The sequence below is a fragment of the Triturus cristatus genome, chromosome 4_1 (genome assembly GCF_964204655.1).
Source record: "Triturus cristatus chromosome 4_1, aTriCri1.1, whole genome shotgun sequence".
Taxonomy (NCBI): domain Eukaryota; kingdom Metazoa; phylum Chordata; class Amphibia; order Caudata; family Salamandridae; genus Triturus; species Triturus cristatus.
Genome location: NC_140585.1, coordinates 822005727 through 822029197, shown reverse-complemented (window position 1 = coordinate 822029197; position 23471 = coordinate 822005727). Strand labels below are relative to the sequence as shown.

Here is a 23471-nt window from a genome sequence, read left to right as displayed (position 1 = left end):
GATGTTAATTGTATATTTTTTGGTCTGCACTGAAACATTGCCTCCATCTCTTTTGCAGTCTTCTATCTGCGAATAGAGCATACTCTTAATCAGATAAAATACAGTTTGAACTTTGGATATGCGAGTGCAAAATCTATCATTTGGATTAAGCGTGATTTCAAAACTAAAGGCCAGCACGGGGATGCTGAATTCCATTCAGATTTCTTAAGCAGAGGTTGAACCAAGAATGGCATACATATGACACTTGTAATCTAATATTCTTTGGAAAAACTGCTGTCAATTGGAAAACAGACACGACTTGAGTCTCATTTTATTATGACTAGGAACAGTTACTTGCACACAAAACAGACTTAAACATCTTATAATTGGCACATTGATGGAGTATTCAATGTGTCATGTCAATTTTTCAACACCGCTTTAAATACATGAATTCCAACAATATACAATAAATTAAGGTAAAAAATATTTTGGACACAAGCCAAACTGCGAATTAACATTCTAGATTTTATAGGAAAAATTGAATTAAAATGTGATAAACTGGGAGGAAGGGCACATTTTACCTTCAGGCATGTGGCTGCTCTTCGATGTTGACTTGATAAACTGATAGCGCTTAAACGGACTTTCTAGAAATGTGAAAGGCACTGGGCACTGGAAATTTGTCCATTAATACAGTATTGCTATTCTTCAGTGGCTAGTGATTTCTGGGAAGTACAACGTCCATTTCTTGAAGAATTAAACTAAAAGCTGCATCCAAAGCATTAGCCATCTGTACAGTGAACAAACACAAGTAAACCAGGTGAGTTTTTGGTCAAGTTCCGCTACACGTATGGTCAGACAATATTCAGAAATAAGGATATTATTCCAGTTCCTTTGCAAAATAACACCGCCGCAATTCGCTTCCATCCAATTATTTCCTCTTCTTTTTCTTTTCATCTGCAGCCATCTTTTGTTTGACCTCTTCCTCTGGGAGGGCCCCAAGTTTTTTTTTCTTTGCCTTCTTGACTTTTTCTTTGAAGGCTTCTATGTCTATTTTCGTTTCAGCGGAAGCTAGACAATGGAAATACAAACACACATTTAACAGTTTAAATAACCTGGCCACAAGTCAGACCAAGCTATCTAAAGAGGCGGTGAAAGATCAAGTCCTTTCGCCACATCTCAAGGCAGTCTTAGAAGTCTCAGCATCTCTGCTTCTAGATTTTCCCAGCAACAGCACAACTGTGTTTTTTATGTAGCATCTAAACAGTTCTTTGGCAGACAAGCCCCTTGCATAGACATAAAACGCATAATATTTCAAGAAATAAGACATACAGAGGCAGTAGACAATGGTGAGATAGATAAAATGAGGAAACTATAGAGGTTCTGAACTTTCTGGCATTCAGGATTAAAAACAGTTTAACAATATGATTTAGAGACAGCATAAAAAAAGGGAGTAATGTAACACAGGAGATTAATCATTTGTGTTCCATTGAGAAAAGATTAGCAGAATCAAGATCACATGCTGTTGGTCGAAAATAAATGGCATTTAATTCTGCATTTGAACTCTGCCACAGGGAGGTGGCAAAATAAGCGCGAGTTGAGGGAGTGCTCCAGATCATTGAGAGCAGAGCTTCAGTGCAGGACATTAATTGGTTTTGGGGGTGTTCAAGCTGGAGGTCAAACTTCCTTCTTGATGATCTTTTCCTTTCCGAAATGATCAGTTAAGTCAGAGGTATCTGGGGTGTTCACAGATACTGCCTTACGGGGGAGGCAGGCAGGTTTATAGGTACTGCGTGTCTTTCTGGGTAGCAAGTTCTGGGTGTAAGGATTGGTAAGAGGGTCATAGCCTAGCAATGGATTAAAAGCTGGGCTGCTCAGAGAAGGAAAATGTTACTAACCCAGTAAGCATGCATCTGTCAGTTGCATGTAGTGCTGTAAATGCACATGCCTTGCATACGCCTGCCATCTAGCGTTGGGCCCAGATATGGGCAAGTTGTTTTTCTTAGAAAAAGTATTTTCCTCTTGCTGGTCTATGCGCATGGTCATTGACTCCATTCGTAGATTGTTTTCTTGAACAGCAGGTGAGGATGAAATGTGAAGCAAAGCGATGTGTAGAGGGACATCCATGCAAAGAAAGAGGAATGTAAGATAGGAGGACTGCAACAGCCACAGGCGTCCGAGGAGAAGGGTGGGCACATGTGAATCTTCAGCACTACATCCCACGAATATAGGCAAGTAACATTTTCCATTTGAGGTATGTGTGGCTGTAGGTACACATGGTGTGCATAGACAGTAAAGCAGTCCTCCCAGAAAGTGGTAGCTTGGCTGTGGAAAATGCAGTAGATTGAAAAAGTGTATGGAGTACTGCCTACTCACTACTGGCTTGTTGGCAGGCTAGCACATCCACACAATGTTTTGCAAAAGTATGTGGTGTGGACCAGGTAGCTGCTTTACTGAGGTCAGCAATAGGGATGGTCCCCAGGAAATGCTCTTTTTTTCTGAGTCGGTGGGATCTAAGAGATATGGGCAAGGCCCTTTTAGCTTTAGCATAGCATGTCTGGATGCATTTTACAATTCAACTTGCAGTGCCTGATTTGGATAGGGCCTTCTCTTTGTGGGGTTTGGATAAAGCAACGAGGACCTTTTGCGTCTTCCTAAAAGGTTTAGTTCTGTCAACATGGTACATGAGGACTCGTTTAACATTCAAAATACGGAGAGCACATTACAACTGAGTCAGATTGAAGGAAAAAAGGGGTGTTCAATCGATTGATTGAAGTGAAACTGTGAGACCACCTTAGGGAGAGATTTGGGCTTGGTACGGAGGACAACCCTATCCCGGTGTATCTGGAAGAAAGGTTCTTCTGAGGTTAGTGTCTGAGGCTCACTGACGTGCCTGAGTAAATTGATGGTGACCAGAAATGCTAACTTTCAAAAGAGAAATGTGAGGGGCAGGAGTGGAGGGGTTCGAACTAAGGGCACGGGAGTCTTGTTAATGCAATGTTGAGGTTTCATGTCAGGGCTAGTGGGACCCGAGGAGGAATTACTCGCGACCCTCCATAAAAGATTTAAATCACTGGAATTCTGAAAAGGAAAATGTGTTGCCTGTTTTGAAGGTAGGCGGCTACAGCAGCTAGGTGTAGTCATATGGATGTGAAAGCTAAACCGCAAGTAAAGTAGGTAGCAGACTATACCTTGCACTTTGACTGCTAGAGGATCAATGTGCTTTGAATGACAATAGTAGATTAATCTCTTCTACTTGGCTGCATAACAGTCACGAGTAGCAGGCCTGCGGCCTTCTTTAAGAAGTATCCTGAATTTGGGTACCTACATTCTAGGAGTTCAGGAGCCAGATCGCGAGATTGAGAGACCTGGGGTGTGTGGGTGGCCGATTTCTCCATGGTTCTGTATGAGAAGGTCTGGCCTATTGGGGAGCATCTCGTGCAGAACCGCAGAGTTTGAGGAGGGTGGTGAACCATGGTTGGCGTGCCCAGGAGGGAGCCACCAGGATGAGAGACATCTGCCAAGGCCTCCGAACCACAAACAGAAGTAGTGGGAGATGAGGAAAAGCATAGGCAAATATTCCTGACCAACTCATCTATATTGCATTGCCCATGGACTGTGGAAACTTTGAGGCGAAGCTTTGGCATTTGGGGTTTTCTGACATGGCGAAGAGGTCAATATCTGGGAGTTCCCAACACCCTAAGTAATGGAGGAGGACTTGTGGGTGGAGTTCCCACTTGTGGACTTGTAGCCGCATTCTGCTGAGGAGGTCAGCAAAATCGCTGTCCACTCCCAGAAGATACTACACTAGAAGATTTGCTTTGTGTCAGAGAGCCCACTGTCAAATGCTCTGAGCTAGGTGAGAGACCTGGGGAGATAAGGTGCCCCATTGCTTTTGAAGATAATACATGGCTATCATGTTGTTCGTCGCGATGAGGACTGCTTGCCAACCAAGTGGGGAAGGAAAGGAAAGCTTTCAAAGCAAGGTGAACAGCTATTCGTGGCAGGTAATTAATGTGGAGACCCTTGTGGCTGGGTTACCACTGACTTTGAACAGTCAGATCCTGTAAGTGTGCACCCCATCCCGTAAGGGAGGTGTCCATTGTAAAGGTCCCCTACGTAACTGGGTAGAGAAACAGCTACCCCTGCAACAGGTTGTTGGTGTTTTACTACTGCAGAGAGTGAAAGGTACGGCGGCTGGTCAACACTAGATCGTCCCAATGACCCTCTGCCTGAGACCACTGGTGCACCAAGCACACCTAGAACAGATGCATGTGTAACCTGGCATGGGGCACTATGGCTATACAGGAGGCCATGATGCAGCGGAGGCGCATGACTGTCCTGACTGTAATTTGGTGGGCTAGTTGAAAGAGGGATAAGTGCCTGGAAGTACTGTATTCTGGTAGCATTGGTATAAGCCATGCATGCTGTAATTAGAGGGGCGGCTGGGATTGTGTAGCGTTGATGGGAAACCCTAGTTGGTGAAGGAGGTTTATTGTGATCGGAGTCTGTTCGCAGCAGTTTTGACAGGTGCACTCTTGATGAGCCAGTCCTTCAGATAGGGAAAGACATGCGCAGATGAGCAGCCACCACCTCAAGGCACTTGGTGAATACCCTGGGTGCAGTGGTGACCCCTGAAGAGGAGAACCTTGAACTGGTAATGCTTTCTGCTGACTACAAACATGAAATAATGGCTATGTACAGAGAGGATTGCTATGTGGAAATAAGCATCCTTCTGGTCGAGAGCGGCAATGAAATTGTCTTGTTGAAGCAGTGGGATGACATCCTGAAGAGTAACTATGTGGAAGTGCTCTGTATTTGTTTAGGTGCCTGGGGTCCAGAATGGGTTGAGGGAACAGTCTTTTTTTGGGACGAGGAAGTACATAGAGTATACTTCCGTACTTTGCTGATGATGGTGGGTGGGTTCTATGGCCCCTTTGAGAAGGAGAATTTGGAACTTTGCCCCAAGCAGCTTTTGATGTTCTGGGGAGTGTGTTTACAAGGTAGAACAATGGAGGCGTGGAAGTTAGCTCCAGGCAATAACCATGTTGGATAATATGTAACACCCACTGGTTGGAGGGGACATTCTGCCAAGCGGGAACACAATTTTGGAGGCACCCCTCCCTCCAGCCCCAACAGGTTTTGTATTGGTGGGGAAGGAATGGCAAGTCAGGGCTTGGTAGTGGTGGCAGCTCCAATGGGGGAGCCACCTTTACCCTTGCCTTTTGAGCGGTTGTCTGTCAGACCCTCTAAAGTAGCTCTGGGAGAGGAGTGTTGCCCCTGTGAACATAGTTGCAAGGAGGCGGCCTCGGGGGAAGTGGTTTTTGAGAATCTACAATTAGGGCGTGCGGCGAAAGGAGCGTTCATCGCTTTTGACAACTCTGCATGTTTATTTTTTCCCAACATCTGGTCAACCTGCAGTCCAAACAGATGTTGGCCATCGAACAGCAGGTTGAGCAGGTTTTGCTGAACTTCTGGCTTGGAGCTGGATATACGGAGCTAGGCATGCGTGCACAAAAGTACACTGGACTTTACTACTACCCCCCCCCCCCCCCCCCCACCAACAGCAGCTTATGCGGTGTCTTGAGCGCAGCGGATGGTGGTGTTGGAAATTTGCTTTCCCTTTAAGACTGTCTCATAGCCCTTTTTGTGCGCTCCCCTGGTAGATGTTGGAGGAGCTCCCCGTCTCGTCACAATGGGCATGGTCCTACTTAGAGGGCAGCTCAATGGAATTAGAAATCCGCCAATGGTTGGCCGATTGTGCAGCTACCCTTTCACCTGCAGCATCCGTCCTTTTACTCTCTTTATTTGGTGCAGGGGCGTCACCAGTAGCCTGATAGATAGCCCTCTTAAGGGCACTGGTGACCACTAGAGAGTCGGATGGGAGCTGGCCATGAATGTACATGGGGTCACTTATGGAAGCTTTGTAGTTCTTAGCCGAGTAAGGTGTGGTGAACCTAGCGCGGATGGGGTCATGAAAGATGTCTGGAGTGTGACGCAGTATGCCTCTGAGCACGGGAGATACCGAGCAGAGCGGTGGGTGGAGGAGAGGGTCTCAAAAAAGAAGTCTTCCTTCAAAGGCTCAGTGTGGAGATCCACTTTGTGGAAGGAGGCTGGCCTACCAATCAGTTCATGGTAGAACGTGGAGTTTTGGCTCCGATGACAATTTCAAATTAGACGATGAAGTCATCGGCTCCGGTGGTCGGGTCAGCTCCAAGGCAGGCACGGGCAGTGCCGAAGCAGTCAGCCTCCATTGTTTCTTTGGCGCTGGAGCAGAGCTTTGTGTCTGAAGATGGTGGTTTGTCTCAACCATGGCGCAAAGGCAGTGGCGGCCCGTCTCTGGTGCTCTAGAGTAGCTGGGCGACCCTAGGGAACGGGCTGCTCCGCTTGCGAGCAGTGTAGAGGGGGAGAGAGTACCGTCCTCGATCTCCAGACTGGAGCTGGTGCGGTCGTCGGGGGGAGAAAACCTCCTCATCTGCAGCCGAATCTTGTGGATGCTGTTCCTCTCTCAATGTCCTTGGGGCCGAAAAGGTCCACGGTGTCATCTCTGTCCTATGAGACATTTTGAGACGTCGAGCCTGGCGGACGTGGAGGGTTTTCTTTGAACAGAATGAGCGGCAGGCATTGCATGTTTAACTCGTTATGCTCTGGAGATAAACACAAATTTCAGACCTGATGGAGAACGGTCTGAGGCTATTTGGTGTGGCAGCGAGGACAGTAACAAAATGACAACTGTTTCATCAGCATGTAGACATGGTGGGGGGGACACGGTTGGGAGGAGGCCTCGAAGGCCCACATGGGCTGAGGCCGACCGAGAGCTGCCCAGCTGAAGCAGAAATCATCGACCCAAAACAAAGAGAAAAGTAAACCAAACAGAGCACCACGACAGTGGCGAACCAAAGCATGGGAGCACATGTCCGAACCAGATGGCGGGAAGAAAACAATGGAGTTGGTGACCATGTTCATTTTTACCAGAAAGAGGGGGATTCACAGTACCTCGTGACTCGAAAGACTTCTTCAAAGAAAACAACTTGTACACATCCGGGCACACCACTAGATGGCAAGAGGATGACCAGCATGTGCATCTACAGTAATGCATGCCTCGAACAGACCACTAAGTGTACAAGTTGGACTTCGGGGATGCCCGTGTGCATTCCTTATATTTAATCCCATTGATTATGCTGAACTCTTTAGCTCTTTCTTTGAGAATAAATGTATGATGTTTCTTATGACATTCAATACGTAATCTGAGTTTCAAACTTGGTTCCCCATCTGCCCCGTTGGCTGCTCTGGTCATTACGCCACATCCTCGCTACATTTCAAAGCTCCTCAACTGTTTCTCACTATCCCATCCACATTTGTTCAGCAAGACCCTGTCAACACTGAACAAGCATTGGGAAAGCCAACCGATCTCAGCAATGCCCAAGCTATTGGCCTTGTCAATGTGAATGTATTTTAGCCATGTTGTCTAGCAGCACATATGCTGTCAAGCTTCTTTTATGCATGGGGCTTCATTGGTTTCATTCCCATCCATGTGTGTGCTTATAAAATGCAACAAGTCACAGTGTTTAGGATATCTGTGCAGTCCCCACATAAATACTGAAGTGAATCATGCCAGTTCGGAGCTTTGAGGTACTTTCTCAGATTCATGTCCCTTTTGACCATTCAGTGTTGCCCCCACTTCTGCCCCACGCTTGTGGAAGAGATGTCCACTACTGGTTGGCTGAAAATATAGATTTTTAATGTGATTGAACTGGATAAGCAAAAGTACTCCAGAGCCAATTCATTTTATTTGACTGGAAGTTAATATTCCCCTCAAGACTGGGACAAATTCCGAAGACTATTAAAATCCCCCATTTCAGTGTCAACGTTTGAAGAGGTAGTGCTGGAGATTCCAACAAAAGCCGGGGACATGGCTAAGACCAGTATAACCAGGTTCTGCATTGAGACCACTGAGAACTGAGCATGCCCTGGAGTCAGGAGAGAATGCAGACAGATGACTATAACAGAACCAGGCATGTGTTTCACCAGCGTGTTGTGGACGTGCTGGAACTGTTGGTGATTCTGGACTTTGTTGGTGTTTGTGTTACCTTTTTCCAGGCAGAGGGAGACCAGCCCATTTCATCCTTAACATCCACCACAAAGTCTCTCCAATAGTTGTAACTGAAGTTCGCTGCCATTCTTGAATGAAACAAAGTGCTTTATGACTGCCAGGGACACCGGTTTAGTGACTCTTTACTAATGAATATCAGGAAGTAAAGGCGGACAGCCAGAGATCAGAGACAGGGCTGCATCTATATTATGATCCTTTTTGATTTTTTTTGTCAGACTGACCACAATGGACCATAACATTTGTTTCCCAAACCTTACATTTGGTCTTGAGGAGATGAAGGTAAAACCAGGCACTTTCTTCTCCAAAATCTCCAGTGGTCATTGGGTGGTCCCAAGTTTCCCCTCTCTCATGACCAATTATGACTAACTCCAATAAGCAGAACACCAACAGATACATATCAGGATTCCCAATGATCTGGGAAGTAACTGCCCTACCAATGACTGCCTCATATTTTGGGGATGTGATGTTTATTACCCGAACCAGCAGCTCCTCAGCTGGAATACTCAATGTGGAACCATCTAGCATTGCAACTGGTCAGGCCCTTTTTAGTTTGGAACCTCAGTTCTCTTTCCGGTTTACCAAGCAGCATTATGTTTACAGGTCTCAAGTCCTCACCTAGAGTAGTGGCTCAACTCCAATAGTTCAAAATCTTTCCTCACCAATCATACCGCAAAGTTCCTCCTTCTCGACTGTCATCTTCAATACTTAATTCCAACCTATTTCGCCATCCTCAGTGGAAGTCAATCCAGATCCATATCAGGATCCCGAAAATTCTGGAAGTCAGTGCCCAGTTAACGATTGCCTCTTCCATGTGCAAACAAGAATGGCTCACAGCTGAATATGCATGAATGGGGACAAAACTGATATCCTACTCTTATGCATTGGGCTGTTGGGGCGAGCCTGCCTCCAACAGCCAGTCATAGAGATAGGGGAAGACTGGAACCCCTGATCGGCGTAGACGAGCTGAGACCACCACCATCGCTTTCGTGAACACCTGTGGGGCACTGGTAAGGCCAAAGGGGAGCACGGTGAACTGATAATGCTCGTGGCCTACCGCGAACTGCAGGTAGCATCTGTGGGCTGGCAGGAGAGGAATATGCAAATAGGCGTCCTGCAAGTCCAACGCCACCATCCAGTCTCCAGGGTCGAGGGCAGACAGGACCTGAGCCAAAGTTAGCATTTTGAAATTCTCCTTCCGGAGGAAGCGGTTGACGGCCCTGAGGTCTAGGATAGGATGCAGACCTTTTTCCTTCTTGGGCACCAGAAAGTAGCGGGAATAGCAATCACAACCTACTTCTAGCACAGAGACCATTTCGATAGCTCCCTTGGCCAAGAGAGCTGTAACTTCCTGGCGGAGAAGTGCCAAATGATCATCCGAAATGTGATCGAAAGATAGTGGCATGTAGGGAGGGGTGGTCTCGAAGGGGAGGGAGTAGCCCCTTCCGACTATCTACAAAACCCACCTGTTTGACGTGATGGTTTGCCAGTGGGGGAGATAATGGCAGACCCTGCTACCCACTGGCCGCTGATGAGCCTGAAAGGTCAGACTAGGAGGGTTTGGAGGCTGCTGCAGGAGGGGAAAGGGTGGACTGGCCTGCCCGCTGGCTCCCAGACCCGCAAGGTCATTTGGTTACATATCCGCGGCCATGCATAGGCTGGGCAGCTTGCGTGGACCGGTGGCTAGACTGGGCCGGAGGTGGTGGGGTGCCCCTTCCGTAGCCGCAGAAGGCAGACTGGTGGACGGCAGAATGCTGCAAGGCCTAAGGATCTGGCCATAGCTCGAGAATCCTTAAAGCGCTCCAGCACTGAGTCTGCTTTGTCACTAGCGAAGGGCTTGTCAAGCATAGTGGCTTGGACATCCCCCGAAAAGCCAGACATCTTAACCAGGCGTAGCGCCGAAGGGCTACCGACGTGGCAATCGTTTTGCCCAGTGAGTCAGTGGTATCCAGTCCACAGCAAATCCTGAATTTTGCTGTCTCCATCTGCCACGGCCTGTGAGAGACTGGCCCGGGCCTCCTCCGGGTACTGAGGTAGCATTTGCGCAACCGTATCCCAGACTGTATGGGTGTATTGGCCGAAGAGACATGCGGTATTCACGGACCACATAGCCAAACTGGAGGAAGAGAACATGCACTTCACAAGATGATCCAGCTTCTTGGATTCCCTTTGAGGGAGTAGAAGGGAATGCACCCTTGGAAGAAGCAGCTTGGGCCACCAAGCTCTCGGGGGAAGGGTGTTGGGTGAGGAAAATGTAAACGCACGCAGCAGGACAAGTTGCGGTGGGCAATCGTCCGTTCCATAGGAGCCTCTGTGCTGGGCTTGGACCAAGTGCCCAGAAGGACATCCGTGAGGGCTTCGTTGAAGGGCAAGAGAGGTTCTGTGGAAGTGGCTGCAGGTTGAAGCACCTCTGTCAGGAGATAAGTCCTGGCTGCCACTGTAGGGAGCTCCAGGCTCAAGGCCTCGGCTGCTCTATGCACTACCACTGCATAGGACACTCCCTCCTCCGTAGCCAGAGTAGGGGGAGAAAGCATGCCAAGGTCTGGTAAAGTGTCCAGACCACTGGCGTGACCAAAGTCCTCTCTCCAGTCTGGTTCTTCCAACTGGACTGCCAAAGGGTACAACGACCCCTCCCAGTCCTCATCACCACCTTCAGGGCGATAGGGAACACCTGTGATGAAAAAGGGAACAAACCTACCCTTCGTGTCGGATTCGACATCGGCCGGCGTCGGTCCGACTCCGGGTCCATCTCGGGGATGAGGATGGGGACGGCATCGGCATGGCAGACGCCGGGGGCGACATCGCAGGGGAAGTCGAGTAAGGTTGACCGGCATCGATCCGGATCGGGGCCTAGATCCACAGGGGCCCTTTGGCACCAGAGCCGCTGGTATCGAAGGCCCAGGGCCCCTGACCTACTATTGGGCCCGAAGACGTGCCAGCGGAGTCGGACTGCCCAAACATGTGATGGGAGGGCTTCATAGAACGTATGAAGCTGGGTAAGGGACGCCCTGGCTCCCGGAAACAGAGGGAGGCAAGGAGTCGTCCCTGAATCAGGCACCGGAGATGGAGCTTTAGAGCGACGACGCACCGGATCCTGCGTCGCGTGAGCCGACTGATGCGGCGAAGGCAAAAAGCGACGGTGCTTCTTTGCCTTCTTCTTGTGCTTTGACTTACCCGTGGAGTGCGAAGACTTGGATGAGGTTTAGTGGCTCTGCAAATGGTCTCGAGACCTTCCCCTCGAGTGGGACCAGCAAAGACTTCGGATTCATGGCCCGGCAGTCGGAGCACGACTTCGGGTCGTGGTCGTGCTCCAGATACCAAAGGCACACGAGGTGCAGGTCGGGCACAGACATCAGTTTGTGACAGACCTCGCAGGGCTTGAAGCCGGTGCAACAATGGGACATCGCTCGCGCACCAGGAGTTGATGACTAAAGGGGTAAGCGCTCTACGGATCTGCGCTAGGCTGGCACAGAAAGAGAAAGAACTGACGTCAGCATGCAAGGAGGGCGTCTAAGAAGGCACTGTGACGTCATCCCGGTGACCACGAAGCCGGACAGGTAGTCGACAGATGTCACCTTCAGATGCGCTGGGGTACTGCCAAGAGAAACATTTTCCAGATCCAGTCTGACACCTGGGGGTAATTCTAAGGTAAGGAATCTCTCACTAATAGTCTCTTTCAGAAAGTCAGGTGTACAAAGACAGTAACATCATTATACTATTGGAGAGCAACAATACAGTGGGAACCCAGTGGAAAAACAGAGCCAGTCCCACATCATACCAGTTAACACTAACTGCCTCAGAAGCCAAAGAAAATGACACACAATAGCAGACAATTGAAAAATGAAGTACATAATCACCACTGCAAGTATGTAAAATCATCACCCAACTTAAATACATTAATCTTAATCTAAATTCTTAACAGTATGAACATCCCTAACGCCACCCTGTCGTAAGCAATCTACTTTGTCACCTGGCCAAGTATTTTACTTCCGCTTAAAATAAAATAACTCACCCAAGGTGGCCATAAGGCTCCAATAATCAAATGCTTATAATAAAGGAGTCAGACGCGAGTGGTTTTAATGTGCCCCCCGACCTTGCCTCACCTCTCAATTCCTCAACCCCTATCTGAAGGGCTGTAGACAATCAGACCAGACATGTGGAAATAAACAAGTGGGTTATTGTGAATGACAATGCTGACTGGTATTGATGGTAGCTGAATCTGACTGCCCTGAGCCCTGGGCGTTTTGGTGTCATTTAAAAGATGAAAATATTAGCAATTTGTATGAATTGGTGTGTGATTTTTATTGATTTTTGTGTGTTGTGTCTTACTTATTTACTATAATGGTGTTTTTAAATGCTATACATGCCTGTATCCTAAGTAAAGCCTTAATGCTCGATCAGCTACCAAGGGTTGAGCAAGGGACTAATTTGTGGAGGGCCTTTATAGGACGGAGTACAGTGTCTGTGGCCTTGTCACTGGTGGTAGGTGCATACTTACCACCACCAATAAACCACCTTACAACAGTAATTGACTTGACTGCCCTCTCCAATCCACTCCACCATGTGGGAAGATTATAAAACAGGAAGCAGCTGGAGGAATGGAAACCGCTAAAGCCAGAACATAATTTGTAGTACTGAATAACCAGACTTGAAATTGGCACTGGAACTGCTGCCCAGAAAATTGTGATTCCTGATTCGCACAAGCGATTTACCTACAAATGATTTAACTAACAGGCATATGTAGCTGGAAAGCAACAATCTGACTACCTGCTGACTGAATGGACATGTATGCCTCAAAGGCCAGCCCATAGATGTATTATCATTTGCTGACACTGGACCCTAATCAGAAGTCAATGACAGTCTGAGAAGCTTCTCTGCCACAGAGCCTGCAAAGTATTGTCTTCCTTTACTCAAACCAGACATGATTTCAGAGATCCTACGACATCCAGGAAAATATAATTTGCCAGGGAGTTGGGTTGCCGATGAACATAGGATGATCTTCTCCTTGCTAATATGGAAATCAGAAACTGAGGAAAGATCATTCCAAAGATCCCGTGGCTTATGATGGCTGCAGAGCAGAAAATACTTGTTTACCATACTACCATGATACTACAAAAGAAGTTTAGTTTTCCAGGCTAGCATTTTAAATGTTTTGCCCGTCAATCAAAACAGCAAATGATACAAAACCAAAAGAGGGCTATCCAAATTCTTCTGTGGTAGGTGAAGGGCATCATTATGGGGCTGTGTTTATCCACCAGCATTGCTATTCTGCCAGCACATACATTTTCTTTCTGGCAAAAGGTTTAAATGTTGAATTTGTCAAAATCCACCTGCTCCAAGTCACCAAGCACATGGGAAAAAAAATTGGAATCATAAGGAGTCACATAACTAAATCTAAAGGAGCAATGAGATACTTCCATTTTAGGTGGAGAGCATACTCCTGCTCCGAAAACAAAACATCTGCAGTAGTCTATTATGCACACTCACAGGTTTGGTTTCTGTTGTCATTTAAGAATACAAAGAATAAAAAAATACATTGAAATGTTGAAAGACTTTCCACAAAGAGCCAGAAAAAAATAAGCAATTACCATTCTAGGACAAGGATTATTACATCTGGATTATGTCCAAAAATTAAATCAGTAGAGCTTTTGTGTCGATTGTATGCGTATGGGAAAGCAGGAGAGGGGGTGTCAGATACAGTAAGCAGGATGAAAATATCAACTTCAAGGTAGGAACCCAGGTGAAAGGGGCTGGACTAAAGGATCAGTTGAGTGGTGGCATGTCTTGGGAGAAAGAACCAATGTTAGAGAGAGAAAAAGTAGGATGACCTAGGAGACAAACTGTGATGAGTGGCAAGTAAGAAGCATACCAACAAACAGGGCAAGAAGTGCCCTGTGAACTCTGTTATTCATGGTTTGTATACCGGATCAGTAGTTGACTTCTAGTATCTTGCTATGGACTTTTTGGCAAGTACCATTGCTAAGTCTATGAACTTATTTTAAAGTTTCTTCTTTTTTTTCAGGGAGAAGAAGGTTATCAGCCCTAATGCACAAGCTTCAGAAGTTCAGTCTTACTCAACAAGCTTTAAAATGCGTGTGTTATAAACTTTCATGATCTACTAACCACCAGCCATGACCATGTCATACAACAGAAGTCTGCTTCTGGTTCAGGAAACCTGGGGCAGCTCAATGTCACTGAAGAGTAGATCTTGGATAGTCTTTTGGGTAAGAGAGGCCTTATGCAGGTAATTAAGCTGTTGCATTTTGAACCTTGCGTTTCTAAAGATCTTGGGCATTAAAAAGTAGGGATGGATGGATGAGTGTGAATGGTAGATGGAGATCAAATGAGAAAATCTAGGCAAAATTAACTTAAATGGAAAACTAAGATGAAGGTGAGAGAAGAAAAGGTCTATCTGAAAGTGAAAGGATACTTGGGAAGACAGGTGAGAGACTGAGAAAAAGAGGGTGAAACAAGAATAAGAGGTAGAGGAGAGAGAAAACTAGGAGAGAGGAAGGCGAGAGGTGAAAAAGGAAGACAGGAGAAATAGAATAAAAGAGGCAGAGGCTGAGATGCGTGTGTGAGATGTTAGGGTAATAAGAGACAGATACCTACAAAGGAAACAGATGAAGAATACATGAAACTGGCAGAGATACAGGTGAGAGGATGAAAGGGAGAGGTAGAAAGAAATAGGAAAAGTAGGTTAGCATGCTAGAGGTGTAGGAAAACTAGGAAAGATGAAGATAAGAAGTTGATTGAGGCAGAGAAGCAGGTGAGAGAAGAACAGAGAGGCAATGATAGAGGTGTTGGGAAAAGGTACATATAGAGGAGATTAAATAAAATTAAAGCAGTGTAGGAGGAGGACAGAAAGACAGATGAAGCAAGAAGCAGGAGAGATCTAAATAGAACAGCAAGAGTGAAGAGAGAATTGGTTTGTCACAAATGTATTGACTCAGCTCAAATAGAATGTTGAAACTGTGCAAAGGACACAACATTGCTATGTGCCTCCGCTGAAGAGGATTGGTTCTTTAATTCAACCCTAAAACTCCAACCCTTCCCTGAGTATTTGTAAATGTGTTTCAAACTCGCTGAACCTTTGTGACGGTCTTCTTTATTGGGAGCTTAAACAGGTGGGAGCAACAGGTAAGGATGGCTACACGCAGAAGAAGCGGAGATATTTTGGGGGCTGCAAAACCTAGACTTCAAGTTTCAGTTGATTACAGTGGTCCATTGATAGGAAAAATGTCTTCCTATTTGCGGCCAGAACAAGCCTCTTTAGACTAGGAACCCTGTTTATTTTTTAGGTTTCACCTATCAGACAGCACAGACTTATGGTGAACTTGCAGTGCACTGACAGCCCGTCCATTGATTTTTTTTACCATTTATTGGCGTTCGTCTCATTTATGTGGTTGCTTCTTATTCCACGACTTACCTTTGTATTGACTGGCTAACTTGTATCCTTTCACTGCTCACATTCAGCGAACTACTTTTTGCTTTTTCATTTAGCAATCCATGTGAGTGTATGCGTTTTCTAGCTCTCTCCCTAATTTACTGCATCCCCAAGTCCCAGCTACTCAGTAAAAGCAAAGGCATATGGATATTTTTCCTGGGGTACGGCTGCAGAGCAGACTTTAAGAGTGGCTTTTGTTTTATCTCCTGCATTAAGAGTGGCTTTTGTTTTATCTCCTGCATTCTACATGAAAGCACAGAAGACGACAAAGTATGTTATTGCGCTGGGGTGAGGGCCACTTGCTGCACTCACTCAGCTGGCCCCTGAAGGAGAAAGTGTACTTATGTATGACACCCTCCTGCAGGCTCATGTTACCACAGAGTTCTAAACGGCTGAACCATGTGGAAAGTAAATTAGGCTTTTGCAAAAATTTCCCTTTATGTTTTAACACTTATTTTTAAATTCCGTTCAGAGTTGGCATTTATTGTATTTTTTTCATTTATTTTTTTTAACCACTTTATTAAAAAATTTTAAATGATAAAGTAACATAACAATAAAAGATTTGTTACACACAAATTGCCACATATCATCAGCACTGCTCGCCACCCTTATGAATTGAACATTAATCTGCGAGACAGACACTGGGTGAGGTGGTCAAGGGGTTTGTCCGTATCAGACATATCACTCGCACTAGAGTCCATGGCATGAAGCCCAGCTGTCTGAACCAGCTGCGAGACCCAACCCGGAACCTTGCATTTATATAGTTAATTGTGATCAGACCCCTGCTATTAACACATCCAGACAAATGTTCTATCAGCTCAGGTTGCAGGCATGCATGTTTTTCAAAGTACTCTGAATGTACCTCCAACCAAGCCATCTTGTTGATAGTGAAAAGAAAGCCCTTCTGCTCAAGTTGGAAACTAAGCTTTTCTCCAGGTTGCTAGCAACATTTGAAAAGCAAACCTAGCTTCAAAGAGAGGGTGTTGCTTTTATGCAGCAAACTACTTGTGACAGAATTCACTGCAAATCACCTACCATTCGCACTTCAAGTAATTCCCCATTAGAAAATGATTTACTACGTTCATTCCATTATGCAATGATCTCTCTAGGTAAATGAAATTTAGACCAACAATTGCAGTGTTGTGCTAAATAAAAATGTGGTATGAAAACACAATATTACTTTCAGTTGATTTTTGATTGCAGCACATTTCATATACGGGACAAAAAAAAAAATTCACAAAGATGTAAACAATAAATCAATAAACCATTACCTTTTTTCTGTTTCATCACCGGTTTCTCCTTTGGTGGTATAAATGCTTTGTTTCTCTGCTCTTGTTTCCTACTGACCGCTTCTGCTTGCTTTGCCTAGTTTATGCAAATAAACAAGGAAGAATTACATGGACAATACACAAACATTTGTTTTCTGATGTCTGAACAACTGGCAAAAATAAAAAAAAAACCCTCACCTTTATCTCATCAAGCTTCTTTTTCCTCTTCTGGCTTTCTTTCAAGAAGTATTCACCGCTTGCCAATTCTTTATCCATCTATCAAAAAATCTTGATTAACAGAGTAATAGGTATGTTTTCACAAGCAAAACAAACGTAATTAACAGCTGTCTTGTATTTGAATATGGCTAATCAAATCTTAAGAAACCAATCAAGACGGTAATTAAATTGGCATCGTCTGTAAAAGAAAAAACAGCTAGCAATAAGGCTGATCTGGGTGCTAATCATACGGGTGTACCCCTGTTACGTTCAATGATAGCATACAGATTGCAGCATTTTAATCGATAAATTAGGTTTTCTAAAAATGCAATCCTGCTGAATGGTTCCCTGAAATCCATGTTACATTGTTTTGGACCAAGACCAGATGCACAGTTAAGACGCTTAAAAAACAAATTTGCAATGGGTATATTGACGATTCATCAAATACAGTTGTAAAGTGTATGAGGAGTATGTAAAAACTAAAGAAAGGATGGTTACAGAAAATCAACCCGATACAAATACATTTTCCAAGTGCCTTATTTAGGTTATAAAATGCAAGTAAGAAAAACGGATTTGTGCTGCAGAATTTGTGTAAATACTTCAAATTCATTGTCAGCACTCCTGGGGACGTATTACATAAAGTGTCCTGGGGGCGCAGTGGGCATGTGTGTCTGCTTTGTGCACCTGCGTGGCACTTTGGTATTACAGAAGGGACTGCAGACGCTTGTGTAATACCGATAGCTTTGGCGCATATAAAGCACCGGCGTCATCTACAGGGTGCGTTCCCTCCTTCGCATGGGGGCATAGCCCATGCAAATAAGGAAATCCCTTTGCCTCTGCGCCCACACTGTATTAAAGACGCGGGCGCAGAGGCAAAGAAGCCCTCAGGAGGTGCACTGAGAGTGTGTCATCTAAAAGGTGGCGCACTGTCAGTGCGTCCCCTGATGGCAGCCCTCTGTTGGGGGGGTGGGGGGAAATGGGCCCATGGACACCCCCAGATATCCCCTTGCAGGCGGGTGCAGTCACTGATTGCACCCGCCTGCAAGGGGATCTCTATTCTCCTTTAAAAGTGCTGGCGGGTTGCCGCCTGCACAGTAAAACACGGAGCGTCTGTAAAGCAGCCGCTCCGTATTTCATGTGAATGCCCTGCCCCCAGGGCAGCACAAGTTTGCGGCTGCCCTGGGGGCAGCACATTCCTCAATGTGACACATTTTCCTTCATTGCACTGGGTGCGCCTGGCTGGAAAAGAGAGTTCATCTTTAGCTATAAATTGAACACAATGCCCATGTATAAGTTGACGGAGGCTAAGCGATGTCATCAAAAACTGAACTCTTTCTACTATCTATTTAACCGCAAAGGTGCAAAAGGTACTCTTAGATTCATAAACCAAAAGGCCATTAATGAATCGGACTATATAACTCGATAATCAATAACGAGGAGGTTTGAATATGGGTATGCACACTGGACAAACTTTCCTGATATCTAAATCTAACCATCCACCTATTCAATCTGTAATGTTGAACCAATTGCTCATACCGAATTGAACTTTGATATCCAAATCAAAAGAGCATGACTCAAGTTATTAATTCTCACATTCTAGGCTTCAATCCAGTTCCGTGTGAAAAACCATACTGAATCTGCAAGCCCCAACATAATACATTAGTAGCTATAGGATTGCAAATAATAAAATGTTTTCAAGAAAGAAAAAAAAATAGATAATCCACCAAAATACTTCACATATGAAGGTAGAATGCAAACATATGGGGTGATTTAACCAACCCTCAACCCGCATCTAGGGCAATCAGAATATGGAGGCTTTTTTGATATCATGCACAAGTTGTTTTTGCCAACAGTATACTGCTGTCCATATGCATGGAACAGAAGATGGAAAGGACGTTAAGTAAGCTGACCTATGCCTTGAAGTGCAGCATTAACTAAATGTGGGATCGCTGCACTCTGACAAGGACAGGGCCAAACCGTGAGGTTATACACTTCATTTGGAGGCTTTTGAGGTGCAGCAGAGGACACTGGGAGACATGAAATGGAATCCATACAATTTTCACTCCATTCCTGCAAGGTTATTTTTGTATTGCAACACTATACCAAGCCAGAGCTCAAGCTTGAGGGTCCTCATTCTCACAGGAATGAGGGATCATTATAAGATGGCCGTTTGTCTTAGGGTACAGTAATGATTAGTATGTTCTTTAACGCGAAGCAGCGCTTCATTACGGAGGAACTCAGCAGAGTTGCTAGGTCTCCCAACAAGGACAATTACTTCTGAAGAAGAAATGTATCTCTCTGGTGTGTCACGATACTCAACATCCAACAATACAATTAAGATATTCTCAGAAGTCAGTGACTTGCTTGAGGCAGTCCTTGAGAAAGAAAACAGTATTCCACTAGATGACAAAGGTTTCTAGGGGTCAAAAGGTATCAAACAAGCTTCCTTCTGTGATGCTTGGCAGTCTTTGGCAGGTGTCAAAGGTTTGTATGCTCTGATCTTTGACTTGTAGCTAATCGTTTAGAAGCCAAATCGGAGAATTCCTTAGACGAAGTGGAAACCAGTGTAAGGGAAAGAGCAATCAATCACAAATCGAAACATCTAAGATATTTCAAAGATTTCACAATGCTCTCCTGCATTTTAGCAAGGTGTTAACCCTTCCTAAATATGAGTTTATTTGAAACCTAAGCAAATCTTGCAAGCAGCTGCTCATTGACTCCAGTATGACAGGCCATAAAGTTAACATGCTCCATTTTTCTAAAGGAGTTGAGTCAGTATTTCAAGGGTGTCGTCTACAAAAGTCAAAAATCAGGAAGGAAAAATTGGAACCACAGGTGACCAAGTGATCAATTGAAATTCGGGTAAACATTTTAAAAACCAGGAAATTAGCCTGGGTTAGCACAATTTTTTTTAAAAAAATAATAAAAATCTCTTAGGCCTATATAAACGTTTTTTTAATTTAAAAAACACATAAAAGCATAGTCAACTTGCAGTTTTCAATTTTCCTGGTGTGTTAATGTAAACATGTGCCAGAATGGCCTTGAGATCAGATCTCAGAATAGTAAATCACTAGACATGACTTCTTCACAAACTCTAAGAAACAGAAGATGTTTTGGCAGCACAAGTCTCTGCAAGTAAGCATCTTTCAAATACCCTAGAAACTTACCACACACACACACATGCATCGGTCTCAAACAAACAAATAACAATGATAAATTCAAACCTCGGGCATTGTCCACTCCTCAAAACCTCACCAGACCATTCTAATCGTCTTGCTATCCGGATATACCACATAACTCAGTAGCCCATGTATAAAAAACAAGTAGACATTCTAACAAGTTTAATATCTATGTAAACAAAAAGAGACAGACTGTTCCAATATCATTCTCTAGCAAAACAGAACAACCTAAGAAGCGGCAAACCTATATGATCTGCCCACAGGTAACCAACTTTCAAACTTTGTTTCTACTACTTATACTTCCCCCAAATTGCATCATACCTCACCATTTCAAAATTAAAAAAACGCTGCATGAAACAACCCAATTTATTGCTAGGGATCATTGTATCCCCTACCTTTCAATTTGAACGAGATTGCCCCTTACAACCCACCCTTTGACTGCCTTAGTGACTCTATGTACCCTACTTTGTCACATGCCTGACGCATTACTCTCTACTATACTTCGGTAAACTAACCATACTCCTTACAAATCATAAACTAACTTTTGATCCCACTCCCATAAACGACAATTTTCAACTTCTGTGTAACCACTACTTGCAATATCATAAAGTCTAACCACCTCCACCTTATTTACTTAGGCCATTTTTACAAAAAACACATGGACGAAATCACTCTAATAATTACACCTAACTCATATTAACTTGATCCCCCACTAGAAACTAGAGTAAATTCTTCCGTTTCCTCAGAGCACAATACTAACCCGAATTGCCAACAAGCGTATCAAAATAATGAATAATCACTGGGTTAACCACTTAGGGAGAGGAAGTGACCTAACGGCTAAGGCGGTCAACCTCAAATCTGGGGAACCGGGTTCGAGTCTCGGCAACAATGCTCACCATCCTGTGATTCTAGGTAAATCACTTAATCTCCCTCAGCCTAACAAAAATTAATGTGTCCTTATGTAACGCAACTGGTGCTCATGTAAAGCGCTCTAATACCGGATATCTTCAAGTCAAGTTTTGCGCTATATAGAACTCCGGAAAAACAAAACACTTACTGTGGGTTACAGAGCGGCGTGCTACATCCATAACTTTGATTGCTCTGCTTGTATAGTCTAAAAATGTGAACACTCCTAAATTTAGCCACTAAAATTAAAAGTCAAAGATGATAAGAAAATACCTGTTGTCATTCAATTAATTTTAAATCAAGAAGTTGAAAGCTTATACATTGTACCATCTTTTCAGTTTATATTCAGATATTTCAATAAATCCTACCAACACCTTTGCAACATGCAGCATCTCCAACAGGGCATCTGCATCTTTATCTGTAACCTGTGCATCAGGCAGAAGATGAAGTAGCCTTGAGACTAGGGCCACTGGAATTATGTGATTGTGCAGCTGCAGAGTTTTTCCGCATAATGATAGATTTGACACATTTGCCACAATCTATCATCTGTTGCAAAATCAGCAGATTCTAACAAAAAGAATAGTTTCAAGTTCAAATGATCAAAAGTTACTAAAAATGCAGTGGGTCGTGTTGACTCGCAGTGGAAGGCCCTTTGCAAAGACTGACTGGCCACCTTTCTGTTGTTTATTGCTATATTTGGGTGTTAAACTGGTACTAACGTGGTACAACCAATGCCTGGTGTTAAGTGTAAAAATGACAAAATAATGAAGTACTACTATCACAAAATATGACGCATTACGCCGTATAATTTGCCATTTCTGTTGCTGCATAATTTACTCAACCCTGCCACATACTTTTTCTCTCTTCTGCCGCATAATTCTAGTGGCCCTGCTTAAGACTTCTGCCTCAAAGGAGGAAAAGCTGACATAAGACAGAGAAAATGAAACGTAAGGCAACATAATGAATGTATGGGAAGTATACGGGTTGAAAGTCCTTTTAATAATGTAGAAGTTTCCTTTGATAAATAGTGTTTCATCTAGAATTAATTATTTCTTAAGTTCAAAGAGCTTCATTATTGAATTTTTTTTTAAATGCAGTAAACCATAAAAAGTAAGACGAGCATAGGATGGTGTGTTAAGTTAGAAGCATGGCTAGAAAACCAGTATATGTACATAACACAATATGTGAAAATAATTCGTTTTGTGCATTTTTTTATAAACAATTTTAAACTTTACTAGTGCGTATGTTCCAAAATAAATGATGTTTCAAAGTGATAGACTTTTACCTGGCTTTCTGGCTGTGGTGGAGGGAAAGGTGTGTATTCCTTCTTTACATTCTTGTTCTTGGGTTCTTTACGTTTGTTCATATTTTTGTGCTTGAATTTAGGCAGAAATCTTTCCCAGTTCTGCGTTCTCAATTCAGGGTCCTTTGCCAATTCACGTTTGATCATTAAGGTCTGGAAAAGAATAAAAATGTCAAGACCCAGTGAAACCACGATCTGCTCTCGCACGTTCTGGTCATAATGCGAAAGGGATAATTGCACCTTTGCCTCTAACGTGATGTGGATGTTGAGTGCCAAACTGTTTTCCTTTTACCTTTAGCAACTGGGGAATTGAATAAATTAAAGAAACATTAGCGGGCATGAATATGTGGATTAGCACAACCACAGGATTACAAAAAACTGAAAACGTGCAAAACAGAAAAGACTTATATAATATGGGCTGATTCTATCTGGAAAATGTTTTAAGCTCCAGGTTGTACCTCTGTACAGTGAATGCATTCGGCAACAGTTCTTAAGGACTGACTGCAGACAGGTGAATTTAAGAAGCCTTTCATATTGAAACCCATCTGCTGGCAAAAACGAGACTTTTCTCAATACTTAAGCTATGCAACCTTTCATATGGTAAAGTAGTAAGCACAAGCTAGAAACTGTTCTTGCAATATATTTGTCTGATTCTTGTGTAGATCACATGGAGTAAAGTCAAATCTCCTACTGAGACCGACCCCAAAAGGGTTTCCCCTAAATATTGCCAGGGCTGAGGCTTTAAACAAACATCAACCCTAAAATCCAAACAATGATACGTCAATAAATAAGGCTTAACCATACCACAAAAAGTACCAAACATTCTGTTGTAATAAAAGAGCCTTGTAGGATACAAACAAAGTAGGTTTTTAGGTTCAGCTCAAGTTACAGGTAAATCAGGTAAACCCCCACCAGAAGCAGCATCCTGCTGCTCAGCCCATCTCACTTCAACTGTCCACTCATCCAAGCACTAACACTCATCAATCCCACCATACAATGACCTCACTCACTGGCTGAGCGGCAGGGACCTGGAACTCTGGGGAGGATGCATAGTAACTAAGACAAG

General features: G+C 44.2%; 1 protein-coding gene across 1 annotated transcript in view; it reads right to left on the bottom strand.

Annotated features, from left to right (window-relative positions):
- Positions 1-276: 276 nt before the first annotated feature.
- KRR1 (KRR1 small subunit processome component) overlaps positions 277-23471 on the bottom strand; it is a 113771-nt gene continuing 90576 nt past the window's right edge. Inside the window, exons 7-10 of the mRNA XM_085653481.1 lie at positions 22388-22558; positions 17000-17077; positions 16805-16898; positions 277-1047 (exon numbers count right to left, since the gene is read on the bottom strand). Of these exons, the coding sequence (XP_085509607.1) occupies positions 908-1047; positions 16805-16898; positions 17000-17077; positions 22388-22558 (483 nt within the window). The 3' untranslated portion in view covers positions 277-907. The remainder of the gene's footprint in view (positions 1048-16804; positions 16899-16999; positions 17078-22387; positions 22559-23471) is intronic.